The 20,618-nt window shown below is 38.3% G+C and overlaps 1 protein-coding gene across 6 annotated transcripts in view; it reads right to left on the bottom strand.

The window, feature by feature from the left end:
* The window catches only part of FSTL5 (follistatin like 5), an 879,952-nt gene that overhangs the window by 94,303 nt on the left and 765,031 nt on the right, over positions 1-20,618 (bottom strand). For all 6 annotated transcript variants that reach the window (XM_039541912.1, XM_039541914.1, XM_039541911.1 and 3 more), the window contains 2 exons: positions 15,843-15,963; positions 1,799-1,960 (listed from right to left, as the gene is read on the bottom strand). In XM_039541912.1, coding sequence (XP_039397846.1) covers positions 1,799-1,960; positions 15,843-15,963 — 283 coding nt within the window. The remainder of the gene's footprint in view (positions 1-1,798; positions 1,961-15,842; positions 15,964-20,618) is intronic.

The raw sequence follows: 20,618 nt of genomic DNA on the forward strand, positions 1-20,618 counted from the left end.
ATCAAGTAACAGATATTCACAATAGTATCCCCACTTACTACAATGAGACTACTCACATGAATAAGTACCACTCATCAGATATGTCTTCGCATCACAGCTAGCTGGAGTTAGCACTCTAGAGTTAACTGCACTCAAATTAGCCTAACTTGGCCACATTTCAGAGCAAACAGAGTGACTTGATTACCAGCACAGAGTGATTGTATTAGCTGATGATGAATGGTTGTAATTCCAGCTGTTGCATCCACATTGAATTTCTATCTCAAGCTTCAACAGCAACAGAGCTTTAACAATTACCTATGCCCTGCCCCCAAAAACTAGCTAGCTTGAGTTTAAAGCACCACTTAACTCAAAAGCTAGAGATGTTTCTGTATGGAGAGGAGTTCACCTGGGGTAACACTCAAGTTATAACTCAAGATAACTGTGCTGTGAAGACAAATCCATTGTGAGTAAAGGTTGCAAAATAGGATTATGACAATTCAGATACTTAACACTTGAAGTCTTCTACTCAATCTACAGAGGAAACTGCTAATACTGCTCGACAATTCTATTAGTGCTTTGTGTATTGCCAATTCCTGTCCAGCAGGCAAAGGTGTTTTTTAAATCTTAAAATAATATATTTTCAGCATGGCTTTTGGCAGAGTCTTTTTTCAGCTCCTTGCTTGTATTTTATTTACAGCATGCATCACAAAATGATACGAGACACCTTTACCAATGACTTTATTGGACATTATAATGAAATAAATATAACTGATTAATGCTCTGTTCTAGTCATTCTTTACTTATCTCAGTGAACAGATTTTATTGGTCTTAACAGAAACTGCAAAATTTACAGAATTCACTTAAATCCTAATCCATCCCTAAAGTAAACTCTTTTGTTTTCAATGGAGTTAGAGTAAAAAATGAATTTGGAACATTGGACCAAGTTCTGCTTTCATTTGTGGTGGAGTAAATCTGGAAAAACTCCATTAAAGTCAATAGAATGAGTTTGGATTTACACTAGTGTAACAAATAAAAACAATAACTGTGATTCCTGGCTATCTTTTTTTAAACATATTATTTGCTCCTAAATTAGGTAAATGGCAAAAACAGCATAAATTGTTCCAAGTAAAAAACTTTAGTGCTGAATTGCAATTAAACTATCATCTGGACTGTGCCTTGTACTACACAGACCTGTCTAGGGGAGTAAGGGAGAGTAAGAATCATCACCCTTCACTTACATGGATCTTGGATTTAAGATCACTTTTTCTATCTGGTACAGGGTGAGAGAAGTTTAGCTCACTTCTTCATTGTGCTGGCCCACACAGATAAACTCTAGTATCAGAGGGGTAGCCGTGTTAGTCTGGATCTGTAGAAGCAGCAAAGAATCCTGTGGCACCTTATAGACTAACAGACGTTTTGCAGCATGAGCTTTCGTGGGTGAATACCCACTTCTTCGGATGCAAGCAGTGGACTAGATAAACTCTAGTGCAGGACTGGGGACAGATGCAGGTATTGAAATTCATTGCTGGTACAGGCCAGAATCAATTACTCTCCCCATTCCCTTGCTCAAGCAAAGGGAAAGCAGGGGGGGATTTGTGCCTCAGAGGGTACCTCTAAGGCAGTGTCTCCTGAAGTGGTGCAATTCACACTTCCCTCCTTGGTTCAGGGCTGTGCCTAATGGCACAATGTCTCTCTAAGCAGAGAGATAAAAGCAGCATAAAAGGTCAGATTCCACTGTAGAATCTCTGTAGTGCTGGTGTTTTTTTTTTTTCTAAAAACATGTCTATGCCCGTAGACAATGGTAAGTATGCCTTTTTACCTTGAAGGGTTAACTGTTTGGATAACTTTGGAGTAATATCAATTCCATTCTTCAGCCAACCAAGCTGTGGGTTTGGGATACCTTCAGCGTAGCATCGGAGGCTTGCTGTCACACCAGGCTCCCTGGCCTGGCTCTCTGGATAGACTCGAATGACTGGTGGAACTGAATACAGAAAACAATTATTAGTCAAAAGAAAAGCAAAATTATTACATTAAAAAAAATTCTCCAAGCAGTTGATTCTAAATATCCTGAAGCCATATATAATGAAATAATGAAAGGGAAATGTGATATTACCAGCATATTTAACAGCATCTGGCATTGCATTCTACAGCAAGTCAATTTCTGAAAGAGAAGGAATGTCATTCTGATAAATCCCTCTTTCCATTGTCAACAGTGCAACTGCACAATTCTGAATTTTAATTCAGTTGTTCTTAGGATTTGCTATTGATTTCTTTATATATATTTCCTTTGAAGAGCAGGAATTTGTATGAACCATTTGCAATATACCAGCATCTTTCATTAGGTTATATATATATATATATATATATATATATATATATATATATATATATATATATATATATATATTATATAATATTATATAATATTCTGATCATGTTTTACCTACACTTCACAGTTTGACTTCAGATTTTTGGTTGGTTTACACTCTTAGAAAAACGTTCTCCTCCATCCTCCTCCTATACTGTCATGCATCTCCCTCTCTCAGCCTTCACCCCATCACCTCACAGAGCACTTTTTCCACGCAACGAGCATTAATCCATTTTATATGAACAAAAATATCCATGCTTAAAACAGTTGATGCTAACAAAAATATTTGAATGGTAAGTCAACGCTCAACTCTTAGGAATTAGAAAGAGACCTTCAAGAGGGGCAGATCGGGCCACACCTGCCTATTGCAGGATTTCCTGTCCCTTCCTCTAAAGCATCTGGTGCTGGCCACTGTCAAGAGACAGGATACTGGGTGAGTTGGACCTGGGTCTGATCCAATACAAAAATTCCTATAGTCCTAATTATTTTAATTGATAAATAAAGCTGGCTGAATAAAAATAATTTAGCTTTGTGAAAAAACTTTAAGGTTTCAATTTTTGTTTTCATTGCATATTGGAAGAAAACAGATGTTTGGAAATGTTTACTGAAAAAAACTAGGGAAGAGAGCCATATCCAGTTTCAAGTCCCTACTCTACCTGATTCAGAGCAAGGACTTGAATGCAGGTCTTCTACATCACAGGTGTGTGCGCTAACCACCAGGCTATTAGCAGAAGATCTTTGCTTTCTCTTCTTCCCTCTCCTCCTTTCCCAGAGATACCCTCCTGGACCCGAGACATCTTCCCAACAAAAGCATCATCAAAACAACTGTTTCCACAAAAAAGTTTCAGTTTCAACAAATCAGCATTTTCCCACAAAAGAAAAAAAAAACAGAAACAATTCCAATCAGCTTTACTGATAAACTACAAGTAACATTTAGAAGACATAACAATAAAACCTGAACATGCAAGACACAAACATATAAAAATTGAAGCAATTGCTTAAATTTATTATATTGCTCTGAACCTGCCTTCCATCAACCCTCCACTCCTTTTTGCCTCTTATCATTTGTTACATTATTTCTAAGTTTAAGTTTAGACCCCAAACATGCAAGTGGATCTATGTGGAAGGATCCTTATCCCTGCATAGAGACTCATGGATGTCAACGTGTCTCTGGTTGGACACAGAAAATTACTTTCACGGATTCAATTCCAGGATTGGGGCCGTAGATCATAAGATATTTGGGGCATGACTTTTTTCGTGTTCTGAAAAATCTCATGCATATTTAAGACATTGTATGCAATTTAATAACAATAATTAATGATAAAAGAAAAAAGATTAAATGGAAAGAGTACAGAGGCATAAAGGGTAGGAGAATAAAGGGAGAAGAGGGACTGAAATATGCCAGGATAGCAGACCTCCATGGGGCATCCATCAGACACTCTATAAAAAGAGAAATTGAGAGCCCCTGCATTTTAGGCTGCAGTATTGCTAATATGGGAATGATATTTAACTTCACATCTCCTTTTGTTGAATCTGGATGCGGTGGTGTTTCTGCCCTCCCAGAGCTTACTGGAGGTAGTGATATGGATAACAGAATACTGGCAGAAGCTCAATCTGGATAAAATGGAAGTAGTATATATTGGAAGGGGAAGGTCTCTGTGTGCATGCCTTGTGTTCTTCCATTTACCAACACAATCCACAGTGTAGGAGTTATTCTTAATGTGTCACTACTTTTGGATGCCCCATCATTCATTAATTTAAATTGGTTGTTCTTAAGTACTATTTTATGTACATTTAAATGCTGTTATGGTGCCTAAATGCTATGGTAACAGGCAGTATTTAAACATAAAGGAAGAATAAACACTAAAATAATTACTGAAAAATGGTGAAGAGATGCTTCCTTCCATTACCATGCCACAACATGCTTTACTTCACCTTCGCTGCCAGCTCATTATTAGATATCAGAAAGGTCAAAAGTCAAGGAATAACTCTTGAATGATCCAATTAAAGGGTCAAAACAGCAACCATATGTACAGTATCCACCGATACTTCACTACGCTAAATAGTATTGTAATCATTAACATATAAGGTATATGCCATTTTTCATATTGCCCCTTTAGAGGTTTTTTGGGAATGTTTTTTCCTGAAATACTGGATATCGATATTTTACACATTTAACTGATACAGCCAAAATTCCACTAGCAGCAAGCAGGAAAAAAAATCATATTTCATGGCAATTTTGCAATCAGAAGCTTATATTCATTTTATCACTTAGTTAAATACTACCTGAAGACCTATAGTATAATCTATAACTACTGTATGACATCTGTAAAATATAACTTTTAAAGTCACAGGAAAAAAAACAGTATTTGATGCTAACAGTGAAATCCTCTAATTAAAAAATGATTTGGGGTTCCCATTTGTGATGGTTGTTCAGTTTCATTGTGCTTGTAGCAGATCTCATTACAGGTGGGAGCTCGTCAAGACTGATTACAGAATGAGCCACACTTGAGAGCGATCAGGGTGCTTGCCCAATAAAGAGCAGGAGGAGCCCAAAAGCTTAGGAAATGGTATCAAGTATGAATGACTAGTGCAGGGAAGATCCTAAGATTAAGGAAGTTATGACAGAAGAGTTGTAGTGAGCAGGATGCTCCTAATAGAGATCCTGACTGGGAGACGGGTTTGGGGCCCTGGAAGTCAGAGGGCTGTGGAAGGCTGAGCTCCAGCCAGGTACAGCTTGAGGGTACATATACACTACAATAAAAAACTGGCACTGAGTCTTGGAGCCTGGGTCAATTGACTTGGGCTTGTGGGGCTTGGGTTCTGGGGCTAAAAACTGCAGTGTAGCTGGTTGGGCTTGGACTGCAGCCCTGACTCTGAGACCCACTCTTCTGAAAGTCAGATGACCCAGGCCAGCCATGGCCATGCTGCAGGAGATACACAGGGGTGGGCAGGGAAAGTTCAAAAATCAAAAGACAGAACTAAAATGCACTTTTTTTTTTAAATTCACTTCTGACTCCTAATTTTTGAACCTTTGCAGTTGGACTATTGTAAATAAAAATACTGGTTGAGTACATTAGTTGTAGATTAGTATTTAAACATCTTGCATATTTCAGAAGCTCTTACATATTTCATCAGGTAGAGGGAACTGGAACTCATGGCTATAGTAGGAGGGGTGGGGGAAGGAGGAGGAGGCAGCCAGAAAAACAGAAATTTTAATAGACCTACAGTAACTCCTCATTTAACGTCATTCCACTTAACATTGTTTCAATGCTACATTCCTGCTCAATTAGGGAACATGCTCGTTTAAAGTTGAGCAATGCTGCCTGCTTGTAAGATTCTGTGGAAGAGCAGTGACTTTACAAGGGATCATTGCACAAGTTCCGCTTCTCCGCCTCCCCTCTCTCCAGAGAGGAGGTGGAGTGGGGGTGGGAAGAGGTGGCCTGGAGTGGAGTGGGGACAGGAAGAGGCAGGCCTGGAGCATTCCCGGCAAAGTCCGAGCCTGTTCTTCTCCGGGGAAGCTGCTGCTGCAAAGGTGCTTCCTAGCATCTTTGCCTGCAGTGGGCTGTGCCTGTGTGGGGTTAGCCAGGGGCACTTCCCAACCACTGTACAGTATATGATGCCTTTTGTCTACCCCCAGAAAATTTCCGTGGAACCGAACCCCCTGCATTTACATTACATCTTATGGGAAAATCGGATTAGTTTAACATCGTTTCACTTAAAGTTGCATTTTTCAGGAACATAACTACATTAAATGAGGAGTTACTGTAGTCAGGTTGATATATTAATAAGTATAGGAGTTTGTCGAACTGTTTAGCTAATAGAACTGTTTATTTTTAGGAAATGGAAGAGTGCCTATAGCTGTTCTAAGACACTTCCAGGAAGTAACAGATCAAGATTTTTCTTTCATTGGTGTCTTTCTTAGTAGGCAGACATCTGAGGCATTTCTTTATTAACAGGATCCTAATGCGACAACATGGTGGCGCATTTCTTGTAAACAGTTTGATAACACTTGAAATATTTAACTGATTATTTTGGAATGGGATTATTTTTTTAATTTAGTTATCTTACTTTATTATCTCTCCAATGGTGTTTTGTGACACCAGTTAAGTGCTGCAAATTCTATTTAATTATAGGAAATAAAACTTGGGGAAAAGGGAGGTATGTTTCTTTAACCTTCATTACAACTTGTTTTTTACAAAGAAGCTCAAAGTTCCTGCTATTTAATGCATAATTAAAGATAAAATCACCAATTACTTTTGCTTAAAAAACCTAATTAGCAGATTTAAGAAATCTTGCTTAGTCATTGATTACTAATAGGAATATGCCCACTGTGATATCACATCCTTTTTTTGCCAATAGTGACATGTTACATAGCAGACTTTCACTGATAAACATGTACTGTAGCACCTTTACAAGACCTTGACAAGTGCTTTTGATTATCGTTATTTTTTTTCTAAAGGCACTGTTAGAACAGCAGATTAGTGTGGCCTGTACCTCTGGAGATCATTTAAACAGGTGTTTTGGCTCTGGAACTTAAGTACAATTAGTTGGATAGCCTCAGGTCAATTATTATGAAATACTTTATAATAAAATACACACATATACAGTCATATGTCTAAAGCACATACTGTAAGAAGAAACTAAGGCACAGGGAAGTTAAGAGAATTGCACAAGGTCACCCATAGGCCGCTGACAGAGCCAGGAATAGACCCCTGAGTGCCAATCCAATGTTCTAAGCACTAGACAACCTTGTTTCCCTATAAATCTTTAAATCTGGAAGGGAGTAGTCCTAGCAACAGGGAGACACCTTTACTTTCCCCATGAAACTTCATTCAGAATCAGCTGACTTTTAAGATATCAAAAACTGCCATTTGCAGTGTGCACTAATGTCATTAGAGCTTGCTTAAGACCTATTGATAAAATCACTATTTCATCTGAGTATATTCCAAGCATTGTACAGAGTTGAACCTCTTCCTCCTCTATCTCCTTCAAATATCCTTTGTCCTAAGGAAGTTGCACAGGGCTGGGGACCGGAGATCATGCATTCTAAGCTTACCACTTCTGGTAAATGATTAATAATTCAGTATTTTTCTCAAAAAGTATTGAACAAGCTTCACACCCCACAGTAAGATTACACAAGGTGGGAGGTCTTAATCTTATCCATTCTGCTTCTCAGGTAGAATCTGCCAGATACATGTGTTTGGCTATGTTGTCAGTAAAATGGGATTACTAGTGTATATATAGTACACTATTTCAATTAATTTTATATCTTCCTCTAGTGAGTTATGCCCTGTGGACATCTGCTATTATGTCATAACTGCTGTTTAGTCATTTAGCCCATGTGATCTGTGTTGCAGTGCTGAGACTCCAGAGCTCATGCTCTGCTGATGATATGTGGAAGGGAAGCAGTATAGTTGTGATACGCCCTAAGAAATGTGCTTCACCCTAAGAGTATTTGCTCAAATTTAATAACTAATTTGGAACAGCTGTGGTTGTGCCCCCTTTGTGTTCTCCATCTGAACTTTTGTACAATTGACTTCTACTTGCAAGAATGCTCATGGAAAGAATATGTTAAGCCTGCATGCTAAAGCACTCATTAATGATCTATTTTAAATGCAAATGCTTGAATACTTGAACCAAAAGTTTTATAATGGACAGAAGTGGTGAGGATAAGGTTCCTAGGTCTCCTCATCAGAGCCCTGCCAAATTAAATGAATCAAAGAAGGTTCTGACCTACACTCTTTGCAACTAAGACCATCAAAGTACATGCAATTACTTGATTTTAATGTGATACAGAAGAAATCTATATCTAGCTAATAAATCTTACAGTAATATAATATTTCTAGGAATGATGCCTCAGGCAAGAGTTGTGGATCCTTATTCCCAGAGAAAAATAAACACTACAAATGAGATGAAATCCATTTAATAAAAAATAATAGTAATTCTAAAATGAACTGGAAACTACTAGTGCTCTAAAGGATCATCTTTTCTTTTAGAATTAAAGAGAAATATCTGACCTGGATGCAAAAAGCTGTTCAAGTTAAAAGGTACTTGATACAATGGGCCAGTTCCTCAGCTGATGTAAATCTGCATAGCTGTACTGATTTACACCCACTAAGGAGCTAGCTCACTGATTGTTCCTTTGTAGTAGTAAAATAAAACCTCACTGAAGAGTGTTTAGTCCAGAACCCAAATGTGGCATGAAGAGAACACATGCAATCATGATGCATGGAAGCTTCATAGAAGTCAGTGGGGCTTTTGGGGAAAAAAATCAATATTAACGAGCAGAGATAAAAATACCATGTTATGTTATGACTTATTTAGCTATTCTGTAAAATACACAATGGAATTCAAACTGTTTCGATTCCAGCTTTTTTTTTAAAAAAAAGCCTGAATTAACAGGTAAAATCCTTCACTTTTTTAATCACAAAAGGTATAAAGTCCTGGAATTTATCCTTTGGAAAAGCCATGCAAATATATTTATGGTCATTTCATTTACATGTGAGAACAACTGAGCTATAAATAAGGATCTGGTCTCATCTAGATATTGTGCACATAACTCCCAGTAGAATCAGTAAAATTAACGTCCATGTGCATGGAGAGAATAGATCCGTAAGAACAACATCATATACTCAGATGACATGGTAAATGTTCAGGTAACGAGAAAAAGAAAACCCAAATGCAATTATTTCTAAGATATCTACATTATGCTTTTCCCAGGGCACTTTTGAGAGCTTGCATGTGTCAGCTGTAGTAGAGTCATCATTTGAAACCTCAGGTTACTGTAAATTGTTCTAATCATATCACACTAACATAATCCCGAAGAACAACAACAAAAAGATTGATTTATTTTCCTCACTGGTCCTTAATAAATACATTCAGTTAGAATAAAGCATAGCATCCCAAAGCAAGGAAGTAAAGTAACTCTTCTGTGATACAATCTATTCTTTTTTTCCTCTAGCATCAAAGTGTGATCTGTTATCTTCAGAACTAACTGAACTGTTGTGATTCAAGTAGGAAAATTGCATGATGTAGGTACTTTGAGAGCAGTGGGTTGGGGATATTTGGGATGAATAGCTGACCGACTGCAATTGTTTTATTCCAGGAGAAAACAAGAATGAATTGGAGGTGAATCATAAGGTCACTCACAAGTAAACCAATCAAAAAGTTGGATTTTTTTTTCAAAAGTTTTTTGCTGCTGTCATTATTTTCTATTTTTTTAAAGAATTCTGCCACTGTTCTTCCACAGTTTAGTCATACAGCTGCTGTAAAAAGGGTTACAAATAGGCTCAATGGAACAAATACAAATGTCTTTAAAATACTGGTAACTCACCACTGCATTTGTGGTGTTGTATTTCCACTGTGTTCTTTTGTGATTAAAGCAAGCCTCCAATGAAAAATTATGGGGCTGATTTTATAAATATGTTATGGCCTAGTGAACTAGCCAATGCCTCTTTGTCTAAATCATTATTAAAGCAATCAATTCCCCACCCCATCATTGTCCTAGCACCGATTTCCTCTATTCATGATTTTCATATTATCTCTTGCCACCAAAACAAAAACAAAAACAAAAACCCCTCCCATACCATTAACATTTCCAACATAAAAACATGTCAGATCTTAAAAACATGCAAATATACTCCAACATCTAAATAATCCATTCCAAATTTGATGGCCACATTAATCCCTCTATTTCATCAGCATCAAATCACAGAAATTTTAGGAGAAATTTTGTTGACAAAAATTAAGTTTTTAAAAATAGATATTTCATTAAGGAATTAAGAATACCCCATTTCAGTTTTTGACATATTCAAAATTGTGGGGAATGATCTATTGAGTTAGAAAGACCCAGCTACATGAGCTCTCCACTGTCAAGCAGGACTTCAATGACCAGCCAGAAACGTTCCCATGCTGAATAATTCATTTAGTGTGGAGCCAAATCTTTAGCCATTTTTGTTGAATAGGTATAGTTAGTCTTGTATCTTAGTCCCTCAGGTTAGAAATAATCCATATCATGAGGAAGAATTCTTTAACAATTACATTTTCCATGTGGAGTTTTAAGGAATTCCAAATGTGACATATGTTCATTTAATACAGGGCCCCAGTCATGCACTGTCAATTACACAGCGAATAGCTACAATATTGGGCCCATAAGGTGTAGTGACAGATCTACTTACTGTATGCTGGCAACATAATTTAGCTTCATTTCACCAGAGAAAACTGAGTGTGGACCCATGGAAACATTTTGATGAAAGGGATCAATCCTATGCTCAACAGTAAGAATTAAAATTCTTTTTTATTAGGATTATCTAGTGATTCTATAACACTTTGACAATGTAAAGTGTTATATAAGTGCAAAGAATTAATTAGTAAAATAATTATTCCTGCACCAACATTATTTTGTGATGAGTTGTCTATTTACCATATGTATGAGAAAAGCCTTAAAATCATTAATTTTTACTCAAAACATTATTTACATAAAAAAATAAAGAATGTATTCTGTTCTTAAAAATTCTTTTTATGCAGTGATTATATTATTTAAATAAGGGCTTCACTGAATTTTTTTAACACTTAATATGCCAATTCAGAAAATTAGAATTTAATCCTGATATACCCAAATAAGCCAAAGTGTAAAATATTTTTTTTAAATGTTTAAGGATTGGGAAAACTGGTGAATGCAAAATATATAGAAAACACTTCTGAGAAAATATGGATTAACATACCTGTGTATTGCAAAAGTGCTTAAAATCTAATTAAAGTGTCTTCAAAGTACCCTCACGCTAGATGTTAACATCAACTAAGCCTCACTATCTCATTAATCTTCTTTTGACTCTTCTGTTAGACAAGTGTCATTATATGAGTATTGACTATCTTGTCTCATTCTAGGAACATTACAGTTTAGATGTACAGATGTAATCTATGGAAGTGCTGTTCATTTGACCAGAACATTCAACTTTATGTTTTTCTCCCATTTAACTACAACATACAAATTCTAATGGTTTAATCAGCATGCACCTTCATTTGATAATTCTACCACAGAAACAAAATAATTGTGTAACAGTGTCTTCAAATATATAATACTCTTGCTATTACATTAAATACATAGTGGTACAGTTCACGTATATAATAAGATGACACACCAACCTAGGCATTAAATGCCCATCAGGAATTATTTTAACCTGATCCTAGATCTGACAGGCTAAAGAAAAACAGTATCCAAACTTGTGAGAGAAGGGTTCACTCCAGTACTGATTCTTAGACCAGCGGCTGCCAGGGCAGAAAAAATACGGAGTAGTCAATTTGTTTAGGTAGCTTTAAATAATCTGATAGTGACAGATAGTAGCACAGGCAGCTATTGCCTTCAGCACTATGTACGTTTACAATATGCTCCGAATGACTAACAAACAGTAACAGTAATATGCTGATGGACATATCCTGCAACTGCAAGAATGTGTACAAAAATCAGTATTTCAGCTGTGGATGTTTTATTATATAAGCACGCATTCTGAAAGAAAAGTGCTTTTCTGAAGATAGCCAAGAAAAGCATGACATGGTTTCCATCTCTAGTGTCCTGCATTTCTTATGGCCTGATTATCAGAAGTGTTGAGCACCAATGAATCATACTGAAGTCAAAGGTGTTGAAGAAGTTACTTCTCATTGTTTCCTGCCTATCTGTTGTATCCATCTGTTGTCTCTTGCTTTAGTTCTTAAGGGCAGGGACCATGTCTTTCTTATATTCATGTACAGTGCCTGGCACAATGGGGCTAGGGCTTCTAGGCACCACAGCAATATAAGTAATAAACAACAATAGCAGCAACAAAGCAGGTGCTCAGTACTTTGATAATCAGGCCATTGATGTATAATTTTTAGGAACAATTTAGCATTGCTTACTCAGGCAAAGCTTGCACATACTTCAACAGGAGTTTTGCCTGAGGAAGGAGTGCTAAATTGGGTCCAAATGCCATACATTAAGAACTGCATAACACTATTAATTGTGCTATAGTAACAGCCAAAAAAGCCCTTCATCAGGATAGGGTCCCTATTCTGCTAAGCACTACGCAAACACATAGAAGACATGGTCCTTGTCCCACTAAGCTTATAGCTGAATCTGAAACAAGACATAATAAGTGGTGGGGGAAGAGGATGACGATAAGGATAATACTAATATGTCCATGTAGTTACATAGTCTTGCTCTATGTTCAAATTTCAGGTTTAATGTTTATCTTTAAATAAATACCAGGTGTCTCTATTTCCTCCTCAGTTTAGCCAGAGTTAATTGTCTGGCTTCTTGTTAGCATCAAAGCTTGAGGAGAGATTGGAAGGAGGAAGGTTTGTGGTTTTATGCATTACTTCAGGAAGGGCATTCAACCTGCAACAGGCTGCATGGAAGAAAATACAGAGACACTTGTGGAAGATCTGGACAAACAGGCATTCAAGGCTGACAGCACTGAAGGAACAGAGGGAGTGGGAAGACAATGTGAGAGTGAATAATCATGAAGAGTATCAGAGGGGTAGCCATGTTGGTCTGGATCTGTAAAAGCAGCAAAGAGTCCTGTGGCACCTTATAGACTAACAGACATATTGGAGCATGAGCTTTTGTGGGTGAATACATGTATGTATCCGACAAAGTGGGTATTCACCCACAAAAGCTCATGCTCCAATATGTCTGTTAGTCTATAAGGTGCCACAGGACTCTGCTGCTAATCATGAAGAAACTAAGTTAGGGCAATAACAAGAATCTTGAATTTGATGTGATGGAGAAAGTGGAGTTACCAGGGGAATACAAAGGGCAGACTGAAGGGCAAGGAAATGGTGTATTTTTTATGGATGAACAAATGTGGATATCAGGGAGTCCAGTGAGAAGATTTTCATTATCAAGGGAGGAAATAATGAGAGCATGGATGAGAATCACAGATGTCTGGACAGAGAGGAAAGGAAATATTGTAGAGTTGAGAGAAGAAGTGTCAGGGAGTGGACACATGTTTAATGGATCTGAAAAGACAGAGAGAGTCAAAGTTGACAAGAATTTGGGCCTAGCTAACAAGGAGAACAGTAGTGGTACCAACAGTAACAAAGACTGGGAGAATGGAGTAGGCTTCAGCAGAAAGATAAGGAGTTTTTGGCTGCTGTCCAGACATCTAGGGCCAGATTACAGAGAAAGAGACTTTAAAATCTTTAATCCTGACCAAAAATATTGGAGTGGATGAAGAATATTGAAATTGGGAGTGGAAAGGTAAATATCATCATAAACATGGAAACTGAAGCCATGAGCACAGACAAAGTCTTTCAAAGAAAGATAAAACAGAAAAGGAGAGGGAGGCATGGACTGAGCCCCTTGAGTCCCCCCATGCAGGGGGGTGGCATTTGCGGCAGGGCGGCAGGCGGCTCCGGCAGACCTGCCGCCGTCATGCCTGCGGGAGGTCCACCGGAGCCGCGGGACCAGTGGATCTCCAGCAGGCATGACTGCGGAGGGTTCGCTGGTCCCGCGGCTCGGGTGGACCTCCCGCAGGCATGACTGCGGAAGGTCCGCCGGAGCTGCCTGCCGCCCTCCCAGTCACCCTCCGCAGGCACGTCTGCAAGAGGTCCCCCGGAGCCGTGGGACCGGCAGCGCACCCCCTGCGGCATGCTGCCGTGCTTGGGGCGGCCAAATTCCTAGAGCCGCCCCTGCCCCCATGAATGACTGCACCACAACTAAATGGAGGCAGAATTTGTCTGGGCTTACCCAAAGAAAGCATCTCTGCTTTGGAGTGGGAAGGAGAAGAGGAAGTTCAGAAGCTTCTGCAAAAGGTGCTTTGCAGCAATGACTCCCCCCTAATCCCACCACCACCCCAGGAATGTGCATAAAGGTACGAAACCTGGGTGGGGCAAGTCTCTATGTCCAAGCAGCAAGGGAGCCAACACCCACCCTCACACCCCTAGTGGAGGTGAATGGCAGGCTGGGATAGGACCTGTTGTGGGCACTATGCTAGTCACCCCTTTTAAAGGAGGGATGGGAAGGAATTTTTCCGCACCACTGGAATTGACTTTGGTGGAGTGTGTTTTTTTCACCTTCCTCACAGCAGGTGTGAGGATGAACCTTTTATGGTGAATAGAAAAGGTGGTAGGCCATATGTCGCAACTTATTTTGTAATATTGGGTGGATGTTCAGTGCAGGTACTCCATAGGGAGGGCAGCCAGTGACCAGATAAGTGGCCTGGTAAAGGACTTAAAAGGAGGTCCTGGATAAAGGAACAGAATGGGGAAGGGGGTTCGGGGACTCCTATGATTGGTACAGCAGGGAGCAAACCCCCTCCGTTCTCATAGCCCTCCTAAACCCTCTTACGAGGCTGGTGGATAGTAAGGTCCAAGCCATGGATCAGCTGGGGGACCTGGATGGAAACAAAGGGAGGCTGGTGAAAGCCCCAGAAAATTGATTTAAATAAGCATGGATTTGCCTGCACTGTACACTTATCTGTTGGGTAGTCCCAGACATCTATTTAATAAAGTTGCAGCCTGATTAAAAGCCATAAAAAGTCTCTTGTATCAGAGGGGTAGCCGTGTTAGTCTGGATCTGTAAAAGCAACAAAGAATCCTGTGGCACCTTATAGACTAACATGAATACCCACTTCTTCAGATGCAAGAAGTGGTTATTCACCCACGAAAGCTCATGCTGCAAAAAGTCTCTTGTCTTTCTTCCAGTATACCCAGACAAAAGTCTAACAGAGGTGGAGGATGATCACTCAAAAATAACTTGGAAGGACAACCTGAGAGGTGGGAGGAGAACGAGGAGAAGACAGTGTCTTGCAAGCCAAAGGAAGGGCAGATGTTAAGGATACTATTACTGATTTCAGTTGAGGTTCTCCCTGAGTAAGGAATACAGGAATGAGGCTTTATATGCTGACAAAGGCTTTGAACATTTTGGACTAGGTTTTCAAAACCAGAAGCCTAAATCTGGACTCCAAAAACCACAATTAGGCACCTAAACAGATGCTTTGATCTCTTAAAAAAAAATAGAAAAGCCAATGATTCTCATGGAAATTAATTGAAGCTCAACACTTAAGTCTTTTATTTTTAAAAACAAATGTGTTTTTTTGGGTTTTTTTGCAATTTTATTATACTTAATATTTTTTCAGAGAAATAGAGCTGCAAACACGTTTTTACAGATTGTACAGTATAATGATTATGTTGCTATTTAAGATTACATTTTTCATAAATACCTATTGTACAAATAGCATGGTAATAATGTGCATTAACAATATTAAGAGAAAAATTGTTTGGTTTTGTATTATTCTTTTTAATAAATATTATTTATGTAGGATCACTAAATACTGTGATTATATTTTATTTTCCTGCAATCTTATATACAGAAGGAAAGCTATTGACGAAAACATATTGCTAGCTCTATCTACTATTGTATTCAGCTGTAATATAAAGTTAAATAACTGAAAAAAAAATCTACCAAATAATATCCAGAGTCTGCCCTATGACTGGCAATTAGAACATCTTTCCTTACCATTTACTTGGACAATATGAGTCTGATAGAGATTATCATAGCCATCGGCATAGCAGCTGTAATTTCCCATGTGAGTTGTGGTAACCTTAGTAATGTACAAGGACCCGTCATCTCCAAAATCCTACAGGGAAAGATTAAAAACAAGGTGATCATAATTACTTCAGTAGCATTACAATAATTGTGTTCTTCACCTTGGCAACAGAGCTGATGCAACTATCGAATATCTACATTTCAAACCAGAATATGCTGAAGAAAATTGAGTAACTTAAGATAGGCATTGGTGGTATACATAAGAGCAGACTTTGGGGTTAATATTTTATCTATAGCTTTGCTTTTGTGTGTGCCTTCCCTGCCCTGCGGTTCATCTTAAGTAAAAGGAAATACCACTTTTCGTTTTGTAACCCATTAAACCTCAAAATTAGCATTAGTATACTTTGTATTGCATCTAATTTTTACATTTAATTATGGTAGTTATGGGAGAGAGGTTAGTTTTGCCTCTACCTGTTCACATGGAAAAAACAAAAAAACCATCAATCACTGCCCAATGTATGTAATGTTTTAAAGTAACAAACTAAACAACACGTTGCAGGAATAAGATTATATTTATCCTTGGACATTATAAAGAAAATAAGTTTATTTTTCATGAAGTTTGCTCTCACTGTTAAATTACATCTTCTAGTTCCACTTTAATTAGTGGACAGGTTCCACAGGATTAGGACACAATTTGGAAATCAGAAGCCCTAGGTTTGGTTCCCCACTGCCAAGGTCCCACCGTATACAAGTCACTACTTTTCTACTCCTTAGTTTACTCATCTGCAAAATGGTGAGGACAATATTTACTTTTCATCATAAAGTGATGTGAAATCTTTGGAATAAAAGTGCCAAGTTTAAAACATTAGTTTTAGTAACAAGACATAACCTCAAATTTACAACAGGAGATTAACAGTTATGACAATTATTTGGCAGAGTTATAGCAATGTAGCTATTGAAACATATTCAAGTTTTCCTTGTTATGTTTCATGTCTTCAAAGATTGATAACTTTAACATAAAAGTCATATTCCTCTCTATGTTCTTCATATGTCCCATGGATTTTAAGGCACTGAATACAAAGCCGGCTAGGTCTGTATTGTTCTATTAATTGACATGATTTATTTTGGCAAAAATATTTTGTTACCTTTCTTTTTAATTTTGCTACTGCAGTGTATGTTTTTGTGCTGCACTGTTAAAGTGATTACATTCCTTTTTTGTGTATTTAGAGAAAGAGAGGGAGCATATTTTCATAACACACAATAAGTTAATTTGAACTAAAACATTTTCATATTAAAATGCCTAACTGCTTGTTACCTAATAGCATATGTGGTTGTTTTGTATTATTCTCCAAGATAGCTTCTGTTGTCTGATATGTAATTCAGCACCAAGAAATACAATGGAAATTAAATTAGAGTACAGAAAATTTTGAAAAATTTTGAAGAAAATGTATTCCTTCCACTTTCCCAAATACAACAAAGACTTTCAAAGCCTAGAAACGTGCAACAACAGAAGACAATATAGGTTGGTGGGACTACAGCAATCTTTCCTAAAGCAATCAGGAGTTGAAAGGTTTGAATGTACATATATAGAAAAACAAGTTATCAAATAGGCCTCTGATTGACTAAAACTGTGCCAAACACAAATCTGCTAGTGATAAATGGACTTGTATGCCTCATTAGGGTCAAGTACATTGTCACAAAAGCAATAAATTTGTAAACATTAATTTTCAATCTAGGAAGAGTTATTGGGCCAGATTCTCAGCTCCACTTGTGCACCACTTAAGTTGGTGCAAAGTGGACACATTTGGGCTGCAACTGTCTAAGGATGCTGGGTAATTCTCATAAAACCAGTTAGGGTGACTCCAATATCAATTGTCCCCACTTCTTGTCATCAGAAGAATATGCTTGGCAGGGCATATCTCCATTCCACTCTTTCGATACTCAGTTGGCATATGGCCCACTTACATCAGGATTAGGCTAAGAGAATCAGGAAGCAGTAACCTGATGAATCTTCATCTCCCCCCTGTGCTGAGTGTATTTCAGCGTTTGAGAGAATCTCTGGTCTATCTTCTTTAATGGATCTTTGGCATTGTGTGTGAGAGGGAGGGGGATATTTTAAGAGAGGTTGAGGAGAATAGCTTACCGAGAGTTCCTGCAAGATGCTGCAGTGACAAGTTTAGAGCTGTCTATGGGAGGCAAAAAGTATCAAACCAGCTATTTTGTTTAATCACGGAGGAGACTGAATCTTCATTCTCATTAATGACAGGTAAATGCTGATACCATGATTGTTCTCTTAAAAATCCAGTTCAGATAACAGGACATTAGAGTGCCATAAAAAATGCACTTAAAATACACTGTATGCCACCCCAGAGAGAAATCAAAAGCAGATGATACCAGAATAAAAGCAAGTTCTAGTACAACAATCAATCAAAGGCAATTATTGACTAGTATAAGAGCTGATCAAAGAGAGACAATTATGTAATGAAGAGCTAGGTTCTATTATTGCTGTTAGTAATTGCATATAGAGTACAATGACAGTCCAAATTGCCCATTTTCAGAAGCATCTATTACAGTAATTATGAGAGGTGTTAACATTTTTAGTTCAATCTTAGGGTTTTGTTTGTGTAGCAAGAGCTGTGCATCCAGTGACCAGGACGACTTTTTTCTAAACTGCATCTAGTCATGACATGCAATTATTACTCTTGGATGTGACCCACATTGTCATTTGTGCCTTTGTATTTGAAGATTAGATTATTGCTTGATATTATGTATAGGGCTATAATTTACTTCTACTTGAAAACTGAAAGTGGTGTAGAAGACAGTGTCCCACTTGTCACTTTACGTATCTTGCTATGAGTACATGACACTAGTACTCAGTAATCTGCATTGGCTGCTTGTTGTTTTACAGGTGGAATTTAGGAAACTGGTGCAAGCTGTATGGTATATGGGTGACCATTTATAATATTATTGATACCAAGATTACAAAATTGCAATGAATTTTATACAAGATATGCCATGTAAGGTATCATTAGAAAAGTTATGATTTGCTAAATATGGTGAGCTTATTTATATGTCTATATCATCTCTGTATCATGAGTTATAAATATGTGTGTATACTGATATCTCAAACTTGTGCTGTGCATCTAGGTGACACCCTCAGAACGACAGGCATCTCACTCTCCAGTCTGCTTGATGGCTCAACAAAGGCAAATCAGCTGTACAATAAACCCATTGAGAGAAGCCATGGGCTATGCCTATGAGTCAGCAGGACTTTTAGGAACATGCCTAGGGAAAGGGGATTCCAAATACTTTTCCATGCCCATGTGCTGTGAGCATGTGTTTTGGACAAAGGATGTACAAGCCACATAGCAGAGAATTAAAAAAGGCAGCTGCATCACCAGACTTACCAGGATCTCCATGTGGAAGATACAACGACACCCAGTAAGCTAGACATGTATAGTCTCTTTATTGTTTTAACACATCTTTTTCTTTGAACTACTTTGGTTCCAATTAAATAATACTTTGCTTTAAGAAGATTGTCAGGTCACTGATTACCACTGTCATTGCTCTTGGAGGGAAGAGAACTGCAGGTACTTAACCTAAGTCAGGCCTGTGGAGGTAATCACAACTGATAAACAGGGCACTGCAGCTCAGGGTCTAGTCTGACAGAGAGAATCATGTGACTCCATTCTGAAAGACAGGTGGAAGCTTGAGGCTCAATACCTGAGAGGAGATGCACTTGAAGAGACCAGCAAAGGTCAGAGGTGCAGTTTTCACTTGACTATTTTCCGCTATTACTGTCCTTTCCCTCCTTCCCTCTACTCTAACTATTATCCTCCTTTCACTCCTGACGGTCTTCACCCACACCTACCTATTCAGCAAGCTGACACCAACCCATCCCCCTATCAGTTCAGACATCATCCATGTCCCCATGGCTTCCTCCCACTGCTCAGAAGTTTCCTCTCAGGTAAAAATATCTCCCTTCCCACAGCACAGAATTCCTCCCCACATATTTTTTTACCCAGCTTCCCAAAGCTCAGAGCAAACCCTGCATCTCTCCCCAGAGCTCAGAAACCCCTGGCTTTCACACACACTTGCCCCAAGCTCAGAAACCATCTACCTACATGGTCAGAAAAACTCTGTTCAGGTGCAGAGGTCTTCCCCATACTTCCTAACCCATCCTCAAACTCAGAATTCTAGTTCCACAGAAACAGGATGGGAGGGGAAAACTGAATTATTGGTACTTAGCCTCTGAATCATAGCACAGCAAACTCCATCTTTGCTTATCATGCATAATCACCACACAGGCAAAAAGTAGGCTCTCTCAGTTACACCTCTGGAACTCCAGTGGGGTCTGATGAAAAAGGGAATAGCAAATATGGATAAGCGTATATCATTTGACCTGTAGAATCTTTGGTACTAGTGATGATCCATAAGAAGAAAAGGACCCAGCATGCCTCTCAGAGCCCAGGTGAGTTTGTAGGAATGGTAGTTAAGGGAAAAAAATTGTGTGTGTGTAAATTGTGAACATTTAATGTGACACACAAACAAAAAAAATAATTCTAACTGTTTTAGAGTACTTTTTCAGAGTAGAACCAGGCTTTAAAAAGGCATCCACTCCCTGTGCTCTCATTTTGTTCTTTTATCTGGTTAGTGGGATTTGGCTGGTCTGTCTAGTCCCCACCCTTTTGTCTCGGATTTGTTGCTTTCTGCTAAAATACAGGCCTTGCAACAATTTTTTTTCCC

This window comes from Mauremys reevesii, linkage group 5 (assembly GCF_016161935.1).
Source record: "Mauremys reevesii isolate NIE-2019 linkage group 5, ASM1616193v1, whole genome shotgun sequence".
Classification (NCBI taxonomy): Eukaryota; Metazoa; Chordata; order Testudines; family Geoemydidae; genus Mauremys; species Mauremys reevesii.